This window comes from Cervus canadensis, chromosome 29 (assembly GCF_019320065.1).
Source record: "Cervus canadensis isolate Bull #8, Minnesota chromosome 29, ASM1932006v1, whole genome shotgun sequence".
Classification (NCBI taxonomy): Eukaryota; Metazoa; Chordata; class Mammalia; order Artiodactyla; family Cervidae; genus Cervus; species Cervus canadensis.
Genome location: NC_057414.1, coordinates 35,521,075 through 35,539,876, shown reverse-complemented (window position 1 = coordinate 35,539,876; position 18,802 = coordinate 35,521,075). Strand labels below are relative to the sequence as shown.

At 44.5% G+C, this 18,802-nt stretch overlaps 1 protein-coding gene across 1 annotated transcript; it reads left to right on the top strand.

Moving 5' to 3' along the window:
- Positions 1-8,298: 8,298 nt before the first annotated feature.
- LOC122430829 (pregnancy-associated glycoprotein 1-like) lies at positions 8,299-17,047 on the top strand. The gene is made up of 9 exons (XM_043451702.1): positions 8,299-8,399; positions 9,463-9,613; positions 10,588-10,705; positions 10,805-10,923; positions 12,120-12,313; positions 13,236-13,352; positions 14,879-15,020; positions 15,108-15,206; positions 16,898-17,047. The coding sequence occupies exons 1-9, from the start codon at positions 8,347-8,349 to the stop codon at positions 17,045-17,047; spliced, it is 1,143 nt and encodes a 380-aa protein (XP_043307637.1). The 5' UTR covers positions 8,299-8,346.
- Positions 17,048-18,802: the final 1,755 nt, after the last annotated feature.

Below are 18,802 nucleotides of genomic sequence, written 5' to 3'. Positions count from 1 at the left end.
ATGTGAATGCAGAGTAAGAAAGAACAGCAAGGAGAGATAAGAAAGCCTTCATAGGTGATCAATGCAAAGAAATAGAGGAAAACAATAGAATGGGAAAGACTAGAGATCTCTTCAAGGAAACTAGAGATACCAAGGGAATATTTCATGCAAAGATGAGCTCAATAAAGGACAGAAGTGATATGGCCCTAACAGAAGCAGAAGATATTACGAAGAGGTGGCAAGAATACACAGAAGAACTGTACAAAAAGATCTTCACAACCCAGGTAATCATGATGGTGTGATTACTCACCTAGAGCCAGACATCCTGAAATGTGAAGTCAAATGGGCCTTAGGAAGCATCACTATGAACAAAGCTAGTGGAGGTATTGGAATTCCAGTTGAGCTATTTCAAATCCTGAAGGATTATGCTGTTATAGTGCTGCACTCAATATAACAGCAATTTTTGAAAACTCAGCAGTGGCCACTGGACTGGAAAAGATAGTTTTCATTTCAATCACAAAGAAAGGCAATCTCACAGAATGCTCAAACTACCACACAATTGCACTCATATCACACACTAGTAAAGTAATGCTCAAAATTCTCCAAGCCAGCCTTCAGCAATACGTGAACCATGAACTTCCAATGTTCAAGCTGGTTTTAGAAAAGGCAAAGGAACCAGAGATCATATCGCCAACATCCAATGGATCATCAAAAAAGCAAAAGAATTCCAAAAAAACACATACTTCTGCTTTACTGACTATGCCAAAGCCTTGGCTGTGTGGATCACAATAAAATGTGGAAAATTCTGAAAGAGATGGAAATATCAGACCACCTGACTTGCCTCTTGGGAAACCTGTATGCAGGTCAGGAAGCAACAGTTAGAACTGGACATGGTGCAACAGACTGGTTCCAAATAAGAAAGGAGTACATCAAGGCTGTATATTGTCACCCTGCTTATTTAACTTATATGCAGAGTACATCATGAAAATGCTGGGCTGGATGAAGCATAGGCTGGATTCAAGATTGTCAAGAGAAATATCAATAACCTCAGATGTGCAGATGACACCACCCTTATGGCAGAAAGTGAGGAAGAGCTAAAGAACCTCTTGATGAAGGTGAAAGAGTAGGGTGAAAACATTGTCTTAAAGCTCAAAATTTAGAAAACTAAGATCATGGCATCTGGTCCCATCACTTCATGGCAAATAGATGGGGAAACAGTGGAGACAGTGGTTGACTTTATTTTTATTGGCTCCAATATGACTGCAGATGGTGATTTAGCCATGAAATTAAAATACACTTACACCTTGGAAGGAAAGTTTTGCCCAACCTAGACAGCATATTGAAAAGCAGAGAAATTACTATGTGACCAAAGGTCCATCTAGGCAAGGCTATGGTTTTTCCAGTGGTCATGTATGGATGTAGAGTTGGACTATAAAGAAAGCTGAGACCTGAAGAATTGATGCTTTTGAACTGTGGTGTTTGAGAAGACTCTTGAGCGTCCCTTGGACTGCAAGGGGATCCAACGAGTCCATCCTAAAGGAAATCAGTCCTGAATATTGACTGGAAGGACTGGTGCTGAAGCTGAAACTCCAATACTCTGGCCACCTCATGCAACGAGCTGACTCATTTGAAAAGACCCTGATGTTGGGAAAGATTGAGGGCAGGAGGAGAAGGGGATGATAGAGGATGAGATGGTTGGATGGCATCACCGACTCAATGGATGTGAGTGTGTGGACTCCACTAGTTGGTGATGGACAGGGAGTCCTGGGGAGCTGCGGTTCATGGGCTCACAAAGATTTGGACACGACTGAGTGACTGAACTGAACTGAAGTTCTTGAATATAGTTTCAGATTTCTTTCTTCTTTTTTCTTTTGGTTTTCTTTGTCTTTGATTTTCATGGGCAGTATATTTGTTTTTCCTTAGAAGACATTCCACTCTAAATGTAGTCAGAAGCCTGAACTTTAAAGCCACTTAAGTAACGTGTTTTTATAGCCATCTAGTCACCAACTTGTTTCAATTAGATTTATTAGTGTTTGTTCTCAATTTGTTCAGTTCAGTTCAGTCCTTCAGTCGTGTCCATCTGTTTGCAACGCCATGGACTGCAGCATGCCAGGCTTCCCTATCCATCACCAACTCCCGGAGCTTGCTCAAACTCATGTCCATCAAGTTGGTGATGCCATCCAACCATCTCATCCTCTTTCTTCCCCTTCTCCTCCTGCCTTCAATCTTTCCTTACATCAGGGTCTTTTCCAATGAGTCAGTGCTTCCCAACATGTGGGCAAAATATTGGAGGTTCAAATTCAGCATCAGTCCTTCCAGTGAATATGCTGGACTGATTTCCTTTAGGATGGACTGGTTTGATCTCCTTGCAGTCCAAGGGAATCTCAAGAGTCTTCTCCAGGGGGGAGGAGCTAAGATGGCACAAGAAATGGACGGGGAGACCACTTTCTCCCCCATAAATTCATCGAAAGATCATTTGAATGCTGAGCATACTCCACAAAACAACTTCTGATCACTAGCAGAGGACATCAGACAGCCAGAAAAGCAGCCCGTTGTCTTCAAAAGGAGGTAGGACAAAATATAAAATATAAAAAGAGAAACAATAGAGTAGGGAATGGAGATCCCTCCTGGGAAGGGAGATTTAATAAAGGAAGTTTCCAAACACCAGGAAACCCTCTCACTGGTGGGTCTGGAGTAAGTTTTTGAATCTCAGAAAGCAACCTAAGTAGGAGGAAAAATAAATAAAACCCACTGCTTGCATGCCTAAAAACAACACCCAGCAGAAAAGTACTCCAGACGCTCACATCTGCCACCAGCATGTGGGTGCTGAACGGAGAGTAGCGGGTGGCGGCATTGCTTAGCGTAAGGACCGGGCCTGAAAACCCTGAGGGCAACCTGAGGGAGCTAACAAGAGATAACAACTAAACTGTGGGATAGCAGGAGAGAGAGAATTAACCTGGGAAAAGCCCTAAACTTAGGCACTACTCACCCGTTCCCACAACAAAAGACTGAGCGAATACCAGAGAAGAGCTAGCTGGCTGCAGATTGGCCCATCCCCCACCAGAGGCAGGAGGCAGGAGGGAGGGGAAAGGGGCAAACTCGGTCCCAGAGACGGCATCCTCCACCAAACCGCAAACAGATTCCAGTCTCTAACCAAAGACTTCCTGAGATTCTGGATGGTTGACATCTGCTGGGAGGGTCGCAGTCAGAAATCAGCTCCCCAGAAGAGACAAAAGGCGCACCTTACCAGCATGCCTGAAAAGTGAGGCTGGGACTGCAGAGGGAATAAGGCACGCTACACACAGGTAGAGTGAGCTCGTCAAGCTCCTGGTTGTCTGAGCTGCTCCAACAGGGAAGGCGCAAAACGCAGGCCCAATGGAGTCTGGGCCTTTGTGGATTACCCAAGAACCTGAACCTAAGTGGCTTAGGCCTGGGAAGTACATGCAACTCAGGTTCTGCTCCCTGAAGAGCAGACTGGAGCCTGGGCAGTGTAGACAGGGAAAGCACACATGTCGTGAGCAGGGGCAAACCCAGTGTGGCCGGAACACTGCGAGTACTCCCCACACAAGCCAGTGATACTTGTCTGCAGTGCCCCTCCCTCCCCACAGCACAACTGAACTAGGGAACCTAAACAAGAGACCACCTCCGCCCACTTGTGTCAGGGTGAAAATTAGGCACTGAAGAGACCTGCAAACAGAAGCCAAATGAACAAAGGGAACCGCCTCAGAAGTGACAGGTACAATGGATTAAACTCCCTGTAGTTAACACTGACTACACTGGAAGGGGCCTATAGATATTCAGAAGTGGAAGCTGGAACAAGGAGCTATCTGAAACTGAACTTAACACACACTGCTGTAACACTCCAGAGAAATTCCTAGATATACTTTAAATATTATAATTACTTTTAATTAAAAAATTTTTTTCTTTATTTTTTTTAAAGTCCTCTATTGCTCCTCAATCTTAACAGACCCATCATAAGCACAGACATCAAAACTGTAATCAGAAATCTTCCAGCAAACAGAACCCCAGAACCAGAGAGCTTCACAGCTGAATTCTACCAAAAATTTAGAGAAGAGCTAACACATATCTTACGCAAACTCTTCCAGAAAATTGCAGAAGGCAAACTTCCAAACTCATTCTATGAGGACGCCATCACCCTAATACCAAAACCAAGTAAAGATGCCACAAAAAAAGAAAACTACAGGCCAATAACACTGATGATCACAGATGCAAAACTTCTTAACAAAATTCTAGCAAACAGAATCCAACAACATATTAAAAAAATCATACATCATGACCAAGTGGGCTTTATCCCAGGGATGCAAGGATTCTTTAATATCCACAAATCAATCAATGTAATACACCACATTAACAGTCTGAAAGATAAAAATAATGTGATTATCTCAAGAGATGCAGAAAAAGCCTTTGACAAAATTCAACATCCATTTTTGATAAAAACTGTCCAGAAAGCAGGAAAAGAAGGAACATACCTCAACATAATAAAAGCTATATATGACAAACCCACAGGAAACATTATCCTCAATGGTGAAAAATTGAAAGCATTTCACTTAAAGTCAGGAACAAGACAAGGGTGCCCACTCTCACCAGTAATATTCAACATAGTTTTGGAACTGTTGGCCACAGCAATCAGAGCAGAAAAAGAAGTAAAAGGAATCCAGATAGGAAAAGAAGAAGTAAAACTCTCACTGTTTGCAGACGATAGGACCCTCTACATAGAAAACCCTAAAGACTCTACCAGAAAATTACTAGAGCTAATCAATGAATACAGTAATGTTGCAGGACATAAAATTAACACAGAGAAATCCCTTGCATACCTATACACTAACAATGAGAAAACAGAAAGAGAAATTAAGGAAGCAATACCATTCACCATTGCAACAAAAAGAATAAAATACTTAGGAGTATATCTACCTAAAGAAATGAAAGACCTATATATAGAAAACTATGAAACACTGATGAAAGAAATAAAAGAGGACAAAAACAGATGGAGAAATGTACCTTGTTCATGGATTGGAAGAATCAATATTGTCAAAGTGACTATACTACCCAAAGCAATGTATAGATTCAATGCAATCCCTATCAAGCTACCAACGGTATTTTTCACAGAACTAGAACAAATGATTTCATAATTTGTATGGAAATAGAAAAAACCTCCAATAGTCAAAGCAATTCTGAGAAAGAAGAATGGAACTGGAGGAATCAACCTGCCTGACTTCAGGCTCTACTACAAAGCCACAGTCATCAAGACAGTATGGTACTGGCACAAAGACAGAAATATAGATCAATAGAACAAAATAGAAAGCCCAGAGGTAAATCCACATACCTATGGACACCTTATATTTGACAAAGGAGGCAACGATGTACAATGGAAAAAAGACTACCTCTTTAACAAGTGGTACTGGGAAAAGTGGTCAACCACCTGTAAAGAATGAAACTAGAACACCTTCTAACACCATACACAAAACTAAACACAAAATGGATTAAAGATCTAAATGTAAGATCAGAAACTATAAAACTCCTAGAGAAGAACATAGGCAAAACTCTATCTGACATAAATCACAGCAGGATCCTCTATGACCCAACTCCCAGAATATAGGAAATAAAAGCAAAAATAAACAAATGGGACTAATGAAACGTAAAAGCTTTGGCACAACAAAGGAAATTATATGCAAGGTGAAAAGACAGTCTTCAGAATGGGAGAAAATAATAGCAAACGAAGAAAAAGACAAAGGATTAATCCCAAAAATATACGAGCCATGCCTGCAGCACAATTCCAGAAAAATAAATGACCCAATCAAAAAATGGGCCAAAGAACTAAACAGACATTTCTCCAAAGAAGACATACAGATGGCTAACAAACACATGAAAAGATGTTTAACATCACTCATTACCAGAGAAATGCAAATCAAAACCACAATGAGGTACCATTACATGCCAGTCAGGATGGCTGCTATTCAAAAGTCTACAAGCAATAAATGCTGGAGAGGGTGTGGAGAAAAGGGAACCTTCTTGCACTGTTGCGTGGGAGTGCAAACTAGTACAGCCGCTATGGAAAACAGTGTGGAGATTTCTTAAAAATCTGGAAATAGAACTGCCATATGACCCAGCATTCCCAATTCTGGGCATACTCACTAAGGAAACCAGATCTGAAAGAGACACGTGTACCCCAATGTTCATTGCAGCACTGTTTATAATAGCCAGGACATGGAAGCAACCTAGATGTCCATCAGCAGACGAATGGATAAGGAAGCTGTGGTACATATACACCATGGAATATTACTCCGCCATTAAAAAGAATTCATTTGAATCAGTTCTAATGAGATGGATGAAACTGGAGCCCATTATACAGAGTGAAATAAGCCAGAAAGATAAACACCAATACAGTATACTAACACATATATATGGAATTTAGAAAGATGGTAATGATAACCCTATATGCAAAACAGAAAAAGAGAAGCAGATGTACAGAATGGACTTTTGGACTCTGTGGGAGAAGGCAAGGGTGTGATGTTTTGAGAGAACAGTATTGAAACATGTATATTATCAAGGGTGAAACAGATCACCAGCCCAGGTGGGATGCATGAGGCAAGTGCTTTGGGCTGGTGCACTGGGAAAACCCAGAGCGAATGGGTTGGGAGACAGGTGAGAGGGGGGATCAGGATGTGAAATACATGTAAATCCATGGCTGATTCATGTCAATGTATGGCAAAAACCACTACAATATTGTAAAGTAATTAGCCTCCAACTTATAAATATAAATGAAAATAAAAAGTCTTCTCCAAGACCATAGTTCAAAGGGCATACACATGTGTCATTTGTCAGTGACGTCCTATTCCCCCTGTTGGAATCTGACCAGGAAACCTGAATTTAAACAATATGCAAAGATGAGGATTAAGACCCAGTGACCCACCTACATACACCTGGCAACAGGAGAGGCTCCTGTTGTATTCAAGGGACAGGCCTGGATAGATCTCATGCTGAATAGGCCCTGGGAGTCCTGGATGAGTCATTAAACACGATTGTCTTTACTTTGGCTGCCACAGCTGATTTGTCTTCTTTGATTGGGAAGACCTTTCAAAATTATTTTTTTGTATGTTTGCTTTGGCAGACAAAATGTTTCATGGTATAGACCCTATGGGAGAAATTATATCAGAAATGTATCAATGTATCTTCAGCAGTTAAATTGGTTGGTTTCTATGTCCCCAGTGATCGTTCTTTATAAATAGAAAGGAAACAAACATGTTCAGTATGCATTCAGTCTCTTTGTAAATCAACCAACTTGAATTAAATTCCTCTCTGTCCCCACTGCACTCCCAAGTCTAGGCTAGAAAAAAAAACCTGCAGAAACTAAAGGTTGATTCCAGCACATCATTGTGGAGATTTTGTTCCCACTGTTTTTGGGGGGGAAAAAATTAGTTGCTAATATTAAAATCAGTAGATTGTGCATAAATATCCAAACTTCTGATTCTCTTGAAAACATGGCCCACCGGCCTGCTTTCCAGCATGGTTGAAGTGGATGAAAGGCTGATCCCAGGGGTCAGGGTCCAGCATGGCCACCTAGTCATACTATTATTTCTCTTGCCTCCTGGGGCCATGAGTTTGTGAGAACTGGACTGCTGGTTTTCTTAAGATAAAGACTACTTCTGTCTTGATCATCTTTGACTTTAACCCAGAACCCAGCACACAATTCTTCCTTGTACATTTGTTGGATGATATAAAATATCTTGCGGATACATATGAAATTTTTTCCAATACTGAAACCCATGCAATTGAGCTACTACTCTACCCTAAACTTTGATGCAGACTGACATCAGAGGTGCCCCTGATCCTTGTCATTAGACCCACTAGCTAATGCCAGTTGTGGGTCCCTGGGCTGTCCCTGAAGTCTTCACTGCCATTTGACAACATATCCTCCTAGCAATCTCCTCTCCAACAAAGACAGCAATGCATATCTCATGAAGTGACTAAGAAGATGACATGAAACCATGAATGTCGAGTATTGCCCCTAGTTACCATTTTCATGATGTTCTTAGCAGTTTTATCTCCAAGTAAGCAATGTTTTCTGTCTCTTTAGATGTCCATGCAGATCAGTTAGATTTTCCAGCCAAGATTCAAGGAAGAGATTACAGTTGAATTGTCTGTATTCTGAGAAGCTTCAAAGTCCACTCACCAAGGACACTGAGGAAGGTAAAGATTTTATCGAAAGCTTTGTGTTTTTATCAGATCTATTAGTGGCGTAAAAGGGAAATCTATGGCATGTCAGAGCATATATGACTAGGCTCTCCCGGTCACCACTACATGCTATGAACCCAAACTTCCCTGAGTACTTGGAGCCAGGAAAGAAGCATGAAGTGGCTTGTGCTCCTCGGGCTGGTGGCCTTCTCAGAGTGCATAGTCAAGTAAGTATGGGGACTGTAAGATGCATCATCTTCCTTTCTCGGATTTTTCTTTTCATCTGATTATTCTTCCAGCCATCAGGTTTAGATGGGAATGAATATTTCCCTGACAGTCTTAAAGTTCAACCCATACTTTTTGATAAGTACCTTGCTTTAGGAACTGTGGATCCCAAGGGTCTTGGTGTAGATTTGCATGGTTGCACAACTCTTGGGGTCCAGTCATGACCTATTGAAAATGCAACTCCTTACAACTGTTCAGTGCACAGTCTATGCAGATGTCCTGTGGAATAGCACTTTTCTACATTTTATTCAACATGTCCTGTTTGTTCCCTGTCTACTTCAGTGTGTATATGTCTATGTCTGCATCTCTGTATCACTATCATTTACCTCTCCAACTCTTTGGGAGTCTCTGTGAGTGTATTTCTCTCTGTGTTGTTTTCTTTTAATTTTTCATTTGACTCATCCTTCCTTCTTGAGCCTCTGAATTTCCATTATTTATTCCCTATCTCCTGGATTCTTCTTTCAACTCCCTCTTCTCTTTCAACTTGGAGAATGATACACTGTTTTATATACAATTTTATCTGACAAGCAGTGTGACCACAGCCAACTCAGTAACCTCTTGCATTTCAAATTGCTCCCTTGTAAAAGAGCATAAGAGTACTCCTTCTACCTCTTCCTTGAGGTTCTATGAGAAGGATACAGAGGGATGGCAACAGCAATGCTAATACGTGTCATTGTTGAGACTTCCTATTTATCAGATACCATATATCCATCACTTCACTTATCCCCAAGATATTCTATTTGGAGGGTTTGTATTGCTACATTCTGCCATTTTACCGAGGGGGAGACTGAGACTCCACATGGTTCTATGGCTTATCCCAGAATGCACGACAGAACCTGTAATCAAACCTCTCTTTACCATGGTATATGCATAAAATTCTGATAATAATGTGCCTCATAAAAATGATTAGAAAATACACAGGGCCATTACAACGACAGTTATACCTGAACACTGACAGCTAATTGTAGCTTCTTCTTCGTTTTCTTTGTCAAATGCTCGGTAAAGTATACCTCTAACAAGAGTGACGATCATGAGAAAAACCCACAGTGAAAAAACTATGCTGAAAAATTTCCTGAAGGAACATGCTTACAGACTGTACCAGACTTCTTCTCCTGGCTCAAATATAGCTACTCACCCCCTGAGAAACTTCCAGGATGTGAGTATTTTGGGAGGATGGTGCTCCACAGCGCCCACTGGTGCTCTAGCCTAGCACCAGGACTCATCTGGAGGTGCCAGGTGGGATGTGGGGTTGGGGTTCCTGCAGGAGGCAGAAACACTGGAAAATACGGACCCCACCCAGAGGAGAACACACTCTCATCCTCAACTGTTGGTCTTTGTGACTGGGCCTGGCAATTACCAGGTGGCAGGTATATATCCATTTCTGTGTCAAAGATGTGTCATTAGTTTGAGGGAGATTGTTCCTTCTGAAATAAGTGAGTCAGTCAGTTACAGATGAAGAGTGAACCGTCACTGATCATTTGGTAGAACCAACGGCAAGGCAATTGTGTATCCCCAGGCCGAGGAAATCAGTTTCCACAAAAGCAAGAACCAAAGCTGTAATAAGATACTGAACCCATATTCCGTGTGAAGCCTTAAGTATCTAACACTGTGGTTACTGTTTTTAGAGTAGAAAAATGGCTTAATTTGCCTTTAAGGATACTCATGCCGGCCTGAGAGATAGGCATATTAGTAAATACATGTCAAATGAAAGTCACCTCTGTGGTGTTGATTGGATGTGGTGAGTTTAGAGGGAGTGGCTGAGGTTGATCAAGAAGGATGTCCTGGAGAAGGGGGTGTTAAGGCTGGGTTGGAGGAGACTACAGAGTTTCTCAAATGAAGGCACCAGGACTTCCCTGGGTGTCTAGTGGTCCTGGATGTCCAGTGGTTATGACTCTCTGCTTCCAATGCAGGAAGTACCACTTCAACGCCTGGTCATAGAGTCAATATCCTGCATACCATGCAGCACAGGAAAAATATATCAAATGCAGGCACCTCTGGGACCAACGTCAGTGAGCTGCACAGTGGTTAGAAAGTGATCTCAAGAGATATGTGACATCCAGAGGGAGGCATGAGTGTGGGAATATAGGATAGCCAGATCTACACTAACCCACTCACTCCTTGTCCCTGTAGATGGTCTATGTGGGTAACATCACCATTGGAACACCCCCTCAGGAATTCCAGGTTGTCTTTGACACAGGCTCATCTGACTTGTGGGTGCCCTCCATCCTTTGCACCAGCCCAAACTGTTGTGAGTACAGACACCCCTTACCCGGACCATCTTTCCCTTGTCCTGCCACCCTGATTTGCACCCTTGGCACCTGATGACACTTATCTCTTGTGTCTGCAGCCTCACATGTTATGTTCAGACATAATGAGTCTTCCACCTACCGGCCTATCAGACAGATCTTCAGCATTGAATACGGTCGTGGGAGGATGAACGGAGTTGTTGGTCGTGACACCGTTCGGGTAACAGTGTAACAAATGCTGAGTCAGGACTGGCTATGGAGTGACCACTGCTTGCAAAACAGATGCAGGACCTTCTGGCAGGACACTTCCTAACCTAACTCCCATAGATAATCGCCGTCTTACCCACAGGATCCATTCCATGGGGAGGCAGTTCCTGTGGTGAAACACGAGCACACAGATTAGCTAACCCAGAGAGTGGCTTGAGATGGGGACTTGCAGCTTCTCTGTCCACGAGCCGTTCAAGGTTCATTTTGCTGGGAGCGAGAAGAGGGGGAAAATGCACCCACTTTTATATTTTCCGATTGTTCCAGGCACTTTCAGGTGATAACTGGTTTAGTTCTGACAACCCCACACAGCAGTTTCTCTGATTAGCTCATGTGACATGAGGAAACTGAGGTGCAGACAGCAAGGGCCTTGCTGAGCACAAGCATGTGGTAAACAGTGGAGCTCAGCTGAATTTTCAGGACTGAAGATGCTGTGGGGTGTTTGGGGAAAGGATAAAACTGATCTGGGGACCCTCGGGGCAATCAAGGGCTTCAGGTATCCAGACTGGGAAGCTGGAGGCCTGAGAAGTTAGGGGGCCTCATAAATGAGCTCTCACTCTAGAGGGCCTTTGAGAGTCCAACAAAACTTAAGGCCTGACTCCCCCAAAGTACTTGAGTAGTTCCCCCCTCTCTCTTTCTCTCTCATACACACTCACACAAAGACACACATATCCCCAAAAGTGAATCCCCAGGCAGTCATTTCATAGATCCCTGCAAGCAAGATTGTGTTTTTGGCTTCTGTCTTCCTGGACAGATGCAGAATCCACAGTACCTTACAGAGAAAGCAGTCCATTCCTGGCATTAGGTCACAGTGATGCCAAAGAGAAGGCTACCTTGCTCTTGGCTCATTTTGTCCACAACGGGACACCAATGGGTCCTGGCCTGACTCTTGGTTGTCCCACCTGTACAGAAGCCACGAGGCCAATTTGACTCACTCAGGTGGTGTCTTTCACAGAGGCAGATGTTTTAAAATTCACAGCCTCTCTCAAATGGAACCCAAATTCCCCTCCCAGTTTGGTCTAACTGTGTGAGGTCCACAGAAGACACAGCCCAGCCTCAATTCTTCTCTGAGGATCTAATGGCAATGCATCCCAGCCCAGTCCTAGCCTCACTTCATGTATCTGTGAATGGGATCACTCTTCTCTCCCACAGATTGGGGACCTTGTAAGTACTGACCAGCCGTTTGGTTTAAGCGTGGAGCAATCCGGGTTTGAGGGAATGCCTTTTGATGGAGTCTTGGGCTTGAACTACCCCAACTTATCTTTCACTGGAGGCATCCCCATCTTTGACAACCTGAAGAATCAAGGTGCCATTTCTGAGCCGGTTTTTGCCTTCTACTTGAGCAAGTAAGTCTGGGATGGACAATCAGTTTCTCCAAATTAGCAAATTAATTTCAGTTGCATGAAATGTATAGAACACTTGATAAAGAAATATCCTGAAAGATAATCTAAGCCAAGGTAACTATGGCCCCAGGCCCCTACCTGGCTTCACCACCTGCTTTTAGAAATAACGATTTATTGGAACTTAACCCTGCTTCTGGGCTCAAGATCAGTAACTTGGTCTAGGGAGATGAGTCAGGAGGAAGACTAATGAGAGGCAACAGGAAACAAGTGGAAGGAAAAGGCATTAGGATTTCTTTATGAATTTGATAAGGAAGGAGAATGATGGTGGATAGCTTTCCTTCCTCATTAGCATTTCACTGTGAGCCCAGTACCAGCTACCCAATTTGCAAAAGCCAGTGAAAAACAAAATTGTAGAACACACACAAAAAGTGTAGGACCCTTGTTCAAGAAACGTTAGGCATTTCAAGAAGGGAGAGCAGTTGTGGGGTCCCTTCTGAGTGTGGGGCCCTTTGGACAGTAGAGGTCACAGGCTAGTGGAGCCAACTCTGGGTGACCTGATCCCACACCCTTAGCACTCCCAGGCCTTGATTTTCCAGAAAAATGACAAAGTGGACAAGGGGAAAGCCAAAATGCTTCAGCACCCTGTCCTCTGAGGGTGTCTAATCTCTCAGGTCACAGGAGGTCCAGGGCATCTTCAGAAGATATAATGGGTAGAGCCCAGCCAGGTGACTCAGCTTCCAACCTCCTCTGTGCCACTCATTAGCGAGTAACCGACTTCAGTCTGGTTCTCAGTCACTCCTAGTCTCAATTTCTGCATCCGTCAATGAGGACCTTATTAGGGCCTTGATGGGTGGAGAAGCAAAGCTCTCAGACAGTACTGTTGTTATCATCCTCCAAGGATCCCCCTGCTGTCGTCTCTCTACAGGAGCAAGTCGGAGGGCAGTGTGGTGATGTTTGGTGGGATAGATAAATCCTACTACCAGGGAGCGCTCAACTGGGTACCGTTGATCCAACCGGGCGACTGGCGTGTCCGCATGAACCGGTAAGCCTCTCCCTCTGAGCGGCAGCACAAGGGATGCTCCACATCTGCACATGGACACAGGCAGACACTCACAAATGGATTCTGAGACACATAGTCACACAAACATATATACCACTCACAATGACACAGACAGACACACAGACACATGGAAACACACAAGCAGACACATATACACATACACAGAGACACATATAAACATGCATAGCAAGTCAGAGACACAGAAGCACACACAGAGACACATACAAACAAACACACAAGCACATAGATACACAAACAGCCCATGAGTTCATAATCCCCAGGCCTCCTGACCAGGGCTCTGACCAGGATCCTCACTGGGTCCAGAGAGGTCTGTGCAGCTGGGAGAGCCTTGCACCCACTGACCTGTGAGGCGGGGAGCATGGTCAGAGGACTCTGCAGTGTGGTGAACAGGATCAGGGAGGATTTCACCAGCCTGGACAGCAGTATGATAAGATGACCAACTGTCCATGGCTACCTTGGACCAAGGAAGTTCTCAGTACAGATAAGTCTCAGTTTACAAACAGGGAAAGTCCTTAGCAAATGGGGAAAACTGGTCTCCTTATGGAGAAGCTACCCAGCAGTGGAGAGAGGTTGGCTGCAGTCATAAGACGTGAAAGCAACTAATAAAAAAGACACCCCACATCCCTGGGCACAGAGTGGGGCAGGGGCTATAACTGAGACAATCAGAAAGGTGGGATCCAGAAGTGACCTGAGGACAAGAGGCAATAACTGATAGGATTCTGTGTGATACCCTCAGACAAAAGCTGACCTGTCCTTTGGAGTTTCCCTGGGCTAGTCATGTATTTCCTGGCCAGGATCTCAGGGTCTGAGCTGGTTGTAGGAGCAGTGATGGGAGACTCCCTCCCCCAGAGGAGCCCCTCTCTCCCCCTACTATGGGAATCTGCTGCCCCCGTGAATCTCCATCTTCACTCTGTGTTCCACCCATTATTTGTTCCCTACCAGATACAGCTCTCTAGATGCTCCTCATTATTTTCACAGTCTTCATTCACTCATGGAACAGATACACACTGGGCATCCACTGTGTGCCAGGCACTTCAGGGAGGCAGTGAGAATAAAACTCGCCCTCACATCTAAGAAGGCAGATGCACAGAAATGACACACACACTTAGTGAATTGTGACTTTGGTACATGCTAGTCGTGGGGAAGGGTCTACAGAGAGTGACAAAGACAGGAGACTGATAAACACCGCAGGAAAGACTTCCCTGAATCCATGACAATTAAGCTGGAATCTGGAAGATGAGAAGTCATTTGCTATTCAAAGGGGAGGGGAGTCTTCCAGGAAGGAAGGCCAGCTTGTTTCAAGGTACAAAAGATCCTGGTGTATTCAAATACTGCATTCAAGCATTTCAAGGGATGTACCGTGTGGAGAGCAGATGAAGAGAGTCAGGGCAAGAGACAAAGGGCTGTTTAGGAGACAGTCAAGAAGGGAGCAGCTCTGGGGAGACTCAGAGTGACCTCAATGCCTACATTGTTCCACTGTCTCTCAGCATCTCCATGGAAGGACAGATTGTTGCTTGTTATGGCGGCTGTGAGGCCCTTGTGGACACTGGGGAGTCATCGATCATTGGCCCAAGAAGACTGGTCAATAAGATCCTGAGGTTCCTCGGTGCCAAGCCACGGGGTTCCGAGGTGAAAGGTCATGCCCCAGGGTAACTCCCAGTATCCACACACAACAAAGATCTCCAGGGCCAACCTCTCTCCCTCTCTCTCTAATAGCACTATGTTTCATGTTCTGCGGTCAATACACTGCCCTCTATTGACTTCACCATCAACGGCATCAATTACCCAGTGCCAGCTCAAGCCTACACCATCAAGGTGAGGGGACAATACTGAGGGTTGGTTCTCAAACTGGAGCTTGCAGGAATCCCTGGGCTGCTGCTGGGAAGAGGGCGACATCTGCAGGCCATGTTACACCATTGCAGATGCTCTGAGCCTTGTGGCTGGGCCAGTGCCTCCCACAGAACCAACTACCTGAGAGTAAAGGGCCGTCTGGGACACTGATCATCCTGAAATAAATGTGGACACGCCACATCATGCTGGCATGGTGGGAGTCACAAGGCGAGGGGAACACTGAGGCCCTCAGTCCTCAGAGAGCTTCAGTTCAGTCTGAAAACTTAGGTGCATGAACATGAAAGTCAGCTCTAGTAGTCCCTAAAATAGGCCAAGTTACAAGTAGAATGGCTGGGGACAATCCCAGTGTGATGTCCCATCATAATTTAACAGTCTCCCTTCCCTTCTCAAAGTTTTCCTGCTTTGGATGATAAATTACATGGTCAGCCTAGATCTCGGCTGCTTCTTCCCCTTGCTCTGGCCTGGTGCCCCCTTTGTGAATTGGGATACCTGACCCCTCTGTGGGGATGTTGGATACTAAGGTGAATAAAGGGTGCACAGTGAATGCTCACCTCGGCACAGGGTGGAGGCTTCATGTCAGCTCCCTGTGGGAGTACATAGCAGGCTGATGGATTCAAAGAAGTCTTTGAGGAACAGAGGGAATCTCAGGAGTTCTAAAACCACAAACTCATGGAACCATATGGAGGGTTGCTTGGTTCTAGGCAACACTGCACTGGATTCCATGCAAATGGCATCCCAAGGTGCTCTGCACTGGGGCACTGGGGACTTACTAGTGATGATGAGGGCTACTGACTGACCAGTGGGAATCGGAAACCAGAGTAAGTTACCCAATCAAGCCTGGATGGCCAAAGAGGGTGAGTGTGGGCAGAAGGAGGCTTCCCAGAGTTCCTGAGTTAAGTTTTCAAGATTGTGTTGTAGGCACTGCTATATTTAAGATGGATAACCAATAATGAGTTACTGTGTAGCACAGGGAACTCCACTCAGTTATATGATAGCCTGGATGGGAGAGGTATATTTGGGAGCAGGATACATAGATAGATACAATTGAGTCCGTTTACTGTCCATCTGAAACTCAGAATATTGTTAATCAGGTATATTCCAATACAAAATAAAGTTTTTTAATAAAGTTTGGATTTGGGGGATGCCAGAGGAGAACCTGCATTCTCTGTAGAGAAAACAAGGAGCAGGAGTCAGGAGGAAAGAAACAGGGAGTGAGGAGAACCAGGGGCCACTCTTGTTCTTTTCTCAAAATTGTATTGAAGTGTGGCTGATCTTCAGTGTCACCTTAAGTTCTGCTGCACAGCAATGTGACTCAGTTATACACATAAAAATACATATTATTTTTCGTATTCTCTTTCATGTGGTTTATCACTGGATATTGAATATAGCTCCTTACTCTCTACAGTAGGACTTTGTTGTTTATCATTCCACTGTTTCCTGAACTCCCAGTCGTCCACTCACCACACCCTTCTCATGGCAGCCACATGTATGGGCCCTTTTTGGTTTTGGATGAACTCTCACATGCCCTGAAGCTCACAAATCACTTGATACTTAACAAAAGAGGGAAATAAAACCAAGAACGGTGCTCGGTCTGGATATTGGGGGGAGTTGCTGATAAGGACTCAGGCTGACTGACGTGTCTCTGACTCCCCCAGGATTCTAGCGGCATCTGCTATATCAACCTTGAAGCAGACCCAGAGAGTACATCTACAGAGACCTGGATCGTGGGTGTCGTCTTCCTGAGGCAGTACTTCTCGGTTTATGATCGAGGAAATGACAGGATTGGCCTGGCACAGGCAGTGTAAACGCTTGGAGTGATTCAGGAATCAGTAAGGCCACTCCTAACACACACTCACTCACACTTAGGACACTCCTGCCCAGGATGGTGATAAACTGCATTTGGTGGTCTACACACCCTGTTCTCAGTAAAGAATGAAGGGTTTCACTCATAATGGTGCTGAAACAAATGGGTGCCTCTCTGTTTGGGAGTGAAGGATCTAGAACCAAGTCTGAATCAAAATTGAGAGGAGCCCAACTCCAACTGGCTTCAAGGAAAAGGGAGACTCATTGAAATGATTCTGGGAATCCAGGACACAAGAATCAGAGCAAATACAAAGATCTCAGTGACTGGACCCAAGAAATCAGAAGTCATCAGTTCTCTCTTTCTCAATCTCGCTCTTTCCCTTCCCTCTTCTTTGATGATCTTAGCCTGACAACTTTCTTCCTTAAGGCTTCTACACCTAGTGAGGGAGCCCAAGCTACCTGTCCTAGGGTTTTATATCCCCAAGGCACCACCTAGTAAGGAAAGAAGCTCGGAGATATCGGACTTCAAGTGTGTTCTCTGAATGACCCACCTCAGATCACCTCTACAGCACCAGATCAGCCATCCTGGCAGGACCATGGGGTCCTATGTTTGGCTTTACATGATCATTGACCCTGACCCAGCAGCGCACATGATTCTGTTTCCTCCAGAACTACATGACTGAACCTGGGGAGAGGCAGCCCCAAGGATAGCGACTGGGGGGTGATCTAGGCCATGGAAGAGTTTGTGATGACCCACCAACTCCACCACTTCCTCATTCAGAGGAATTCTAAGGGGTAATGAAATAGACTCTCTTCGTCCCATCTCTGATGATCTTATCACTGGGCTTCTCCTCCAGGGGAGTTTGGGTGACGTAGTTCCTGCAGAGCTGGTTCCCTCTTGTTCCCACACCCCACTCACCAGCTCTCTGCCACATATGCCTGCTCTGTCCTTTCCAGTCCTACTTGGTAAGTGATGGCCCCAGTGGATCCCTGAGGCATCCCTCTCCCCCAGGGCCCAGAATGCCCCTTCCTTGGCCTCTAATGCTGCTGGGGAAAGTGCAACACAGGTATCAGGGGACCCAGAGTACACAGAGCCTTCAGCCTTTTTCAGCTTCCTCCAGGGGTGGAGCTACAAACTCTTTGCTTGGAGCTACCATGGTTAGGCACTTTTGCAGTGGAAGCACCTGTTCTTTCCACCTGGAGGCCCTCAGTAGATGCCTCAGCTGAAACATCAGGGGTCAGAAGTTGATTTCCTTTCAGATTGACTGGTTTTACCTCCTTGTATAAGGGTCTCTCAAAAATCTTCTGAAGCACCACAGTCAAAAGCTCATTTTATTGCCATTCACCCTTTCTTATGGTCCAGATAGCACATCTATACATGATTACTGGAAAAATCATAGTTTTGACACTACAGACCTGTGTAGCAAAGTGAATCTCTGCTTTTTAATACTCCATCCTGGTTTTTCATAGCCTTTCTTCCTTCCAAGGAGCAAGTGTGTTTTAATTTTGTGGTTGCAGTCAAGGTCCATAGTGATTTTGGAGCCCAAGAAAATAAAATCTGCCACTGTTTACAGATTTCCCTCATCTATATGCCTTGAAGTTGTGGGACTGGATGCATTGAATGTTGAGAATTTTTTTGTGAATAGTTTTTTGAATGTTGAGATTTAAGCCAATTTTTGCATCTCCTCTCCTCATCAAGAGGCTCTTTAGTTCTTTGCTTTCTGCCATTAGGGTGGTGTCTATTTCATATCTGTGGA

Bases quoted from the DNA above. Each gene is read 5' to 3' on its own strand.
- LOC122430829 (XM_043451702.1), top strand. From the start codon at position 8,347: ATGAAGTGGCTTGTGCTCCTCGGGCTGGTGGCCTTCTCAGAGTGCATA. The intron at 15,021-15,107 runs GTGAAAGGTCAT...TCTCTCTAATAG, and splicing joins CCAAGCCACGGGGTTCCGAG to CACTATGTTTCATGTTCTGC. The intron at 15,207-16,897 runs GTGAGGGGACAA...TGACTCCCCCAG, and splicing joins CTCAAGCCTACACCATCAAG to GATTCTAGCGGCATCTGCTA.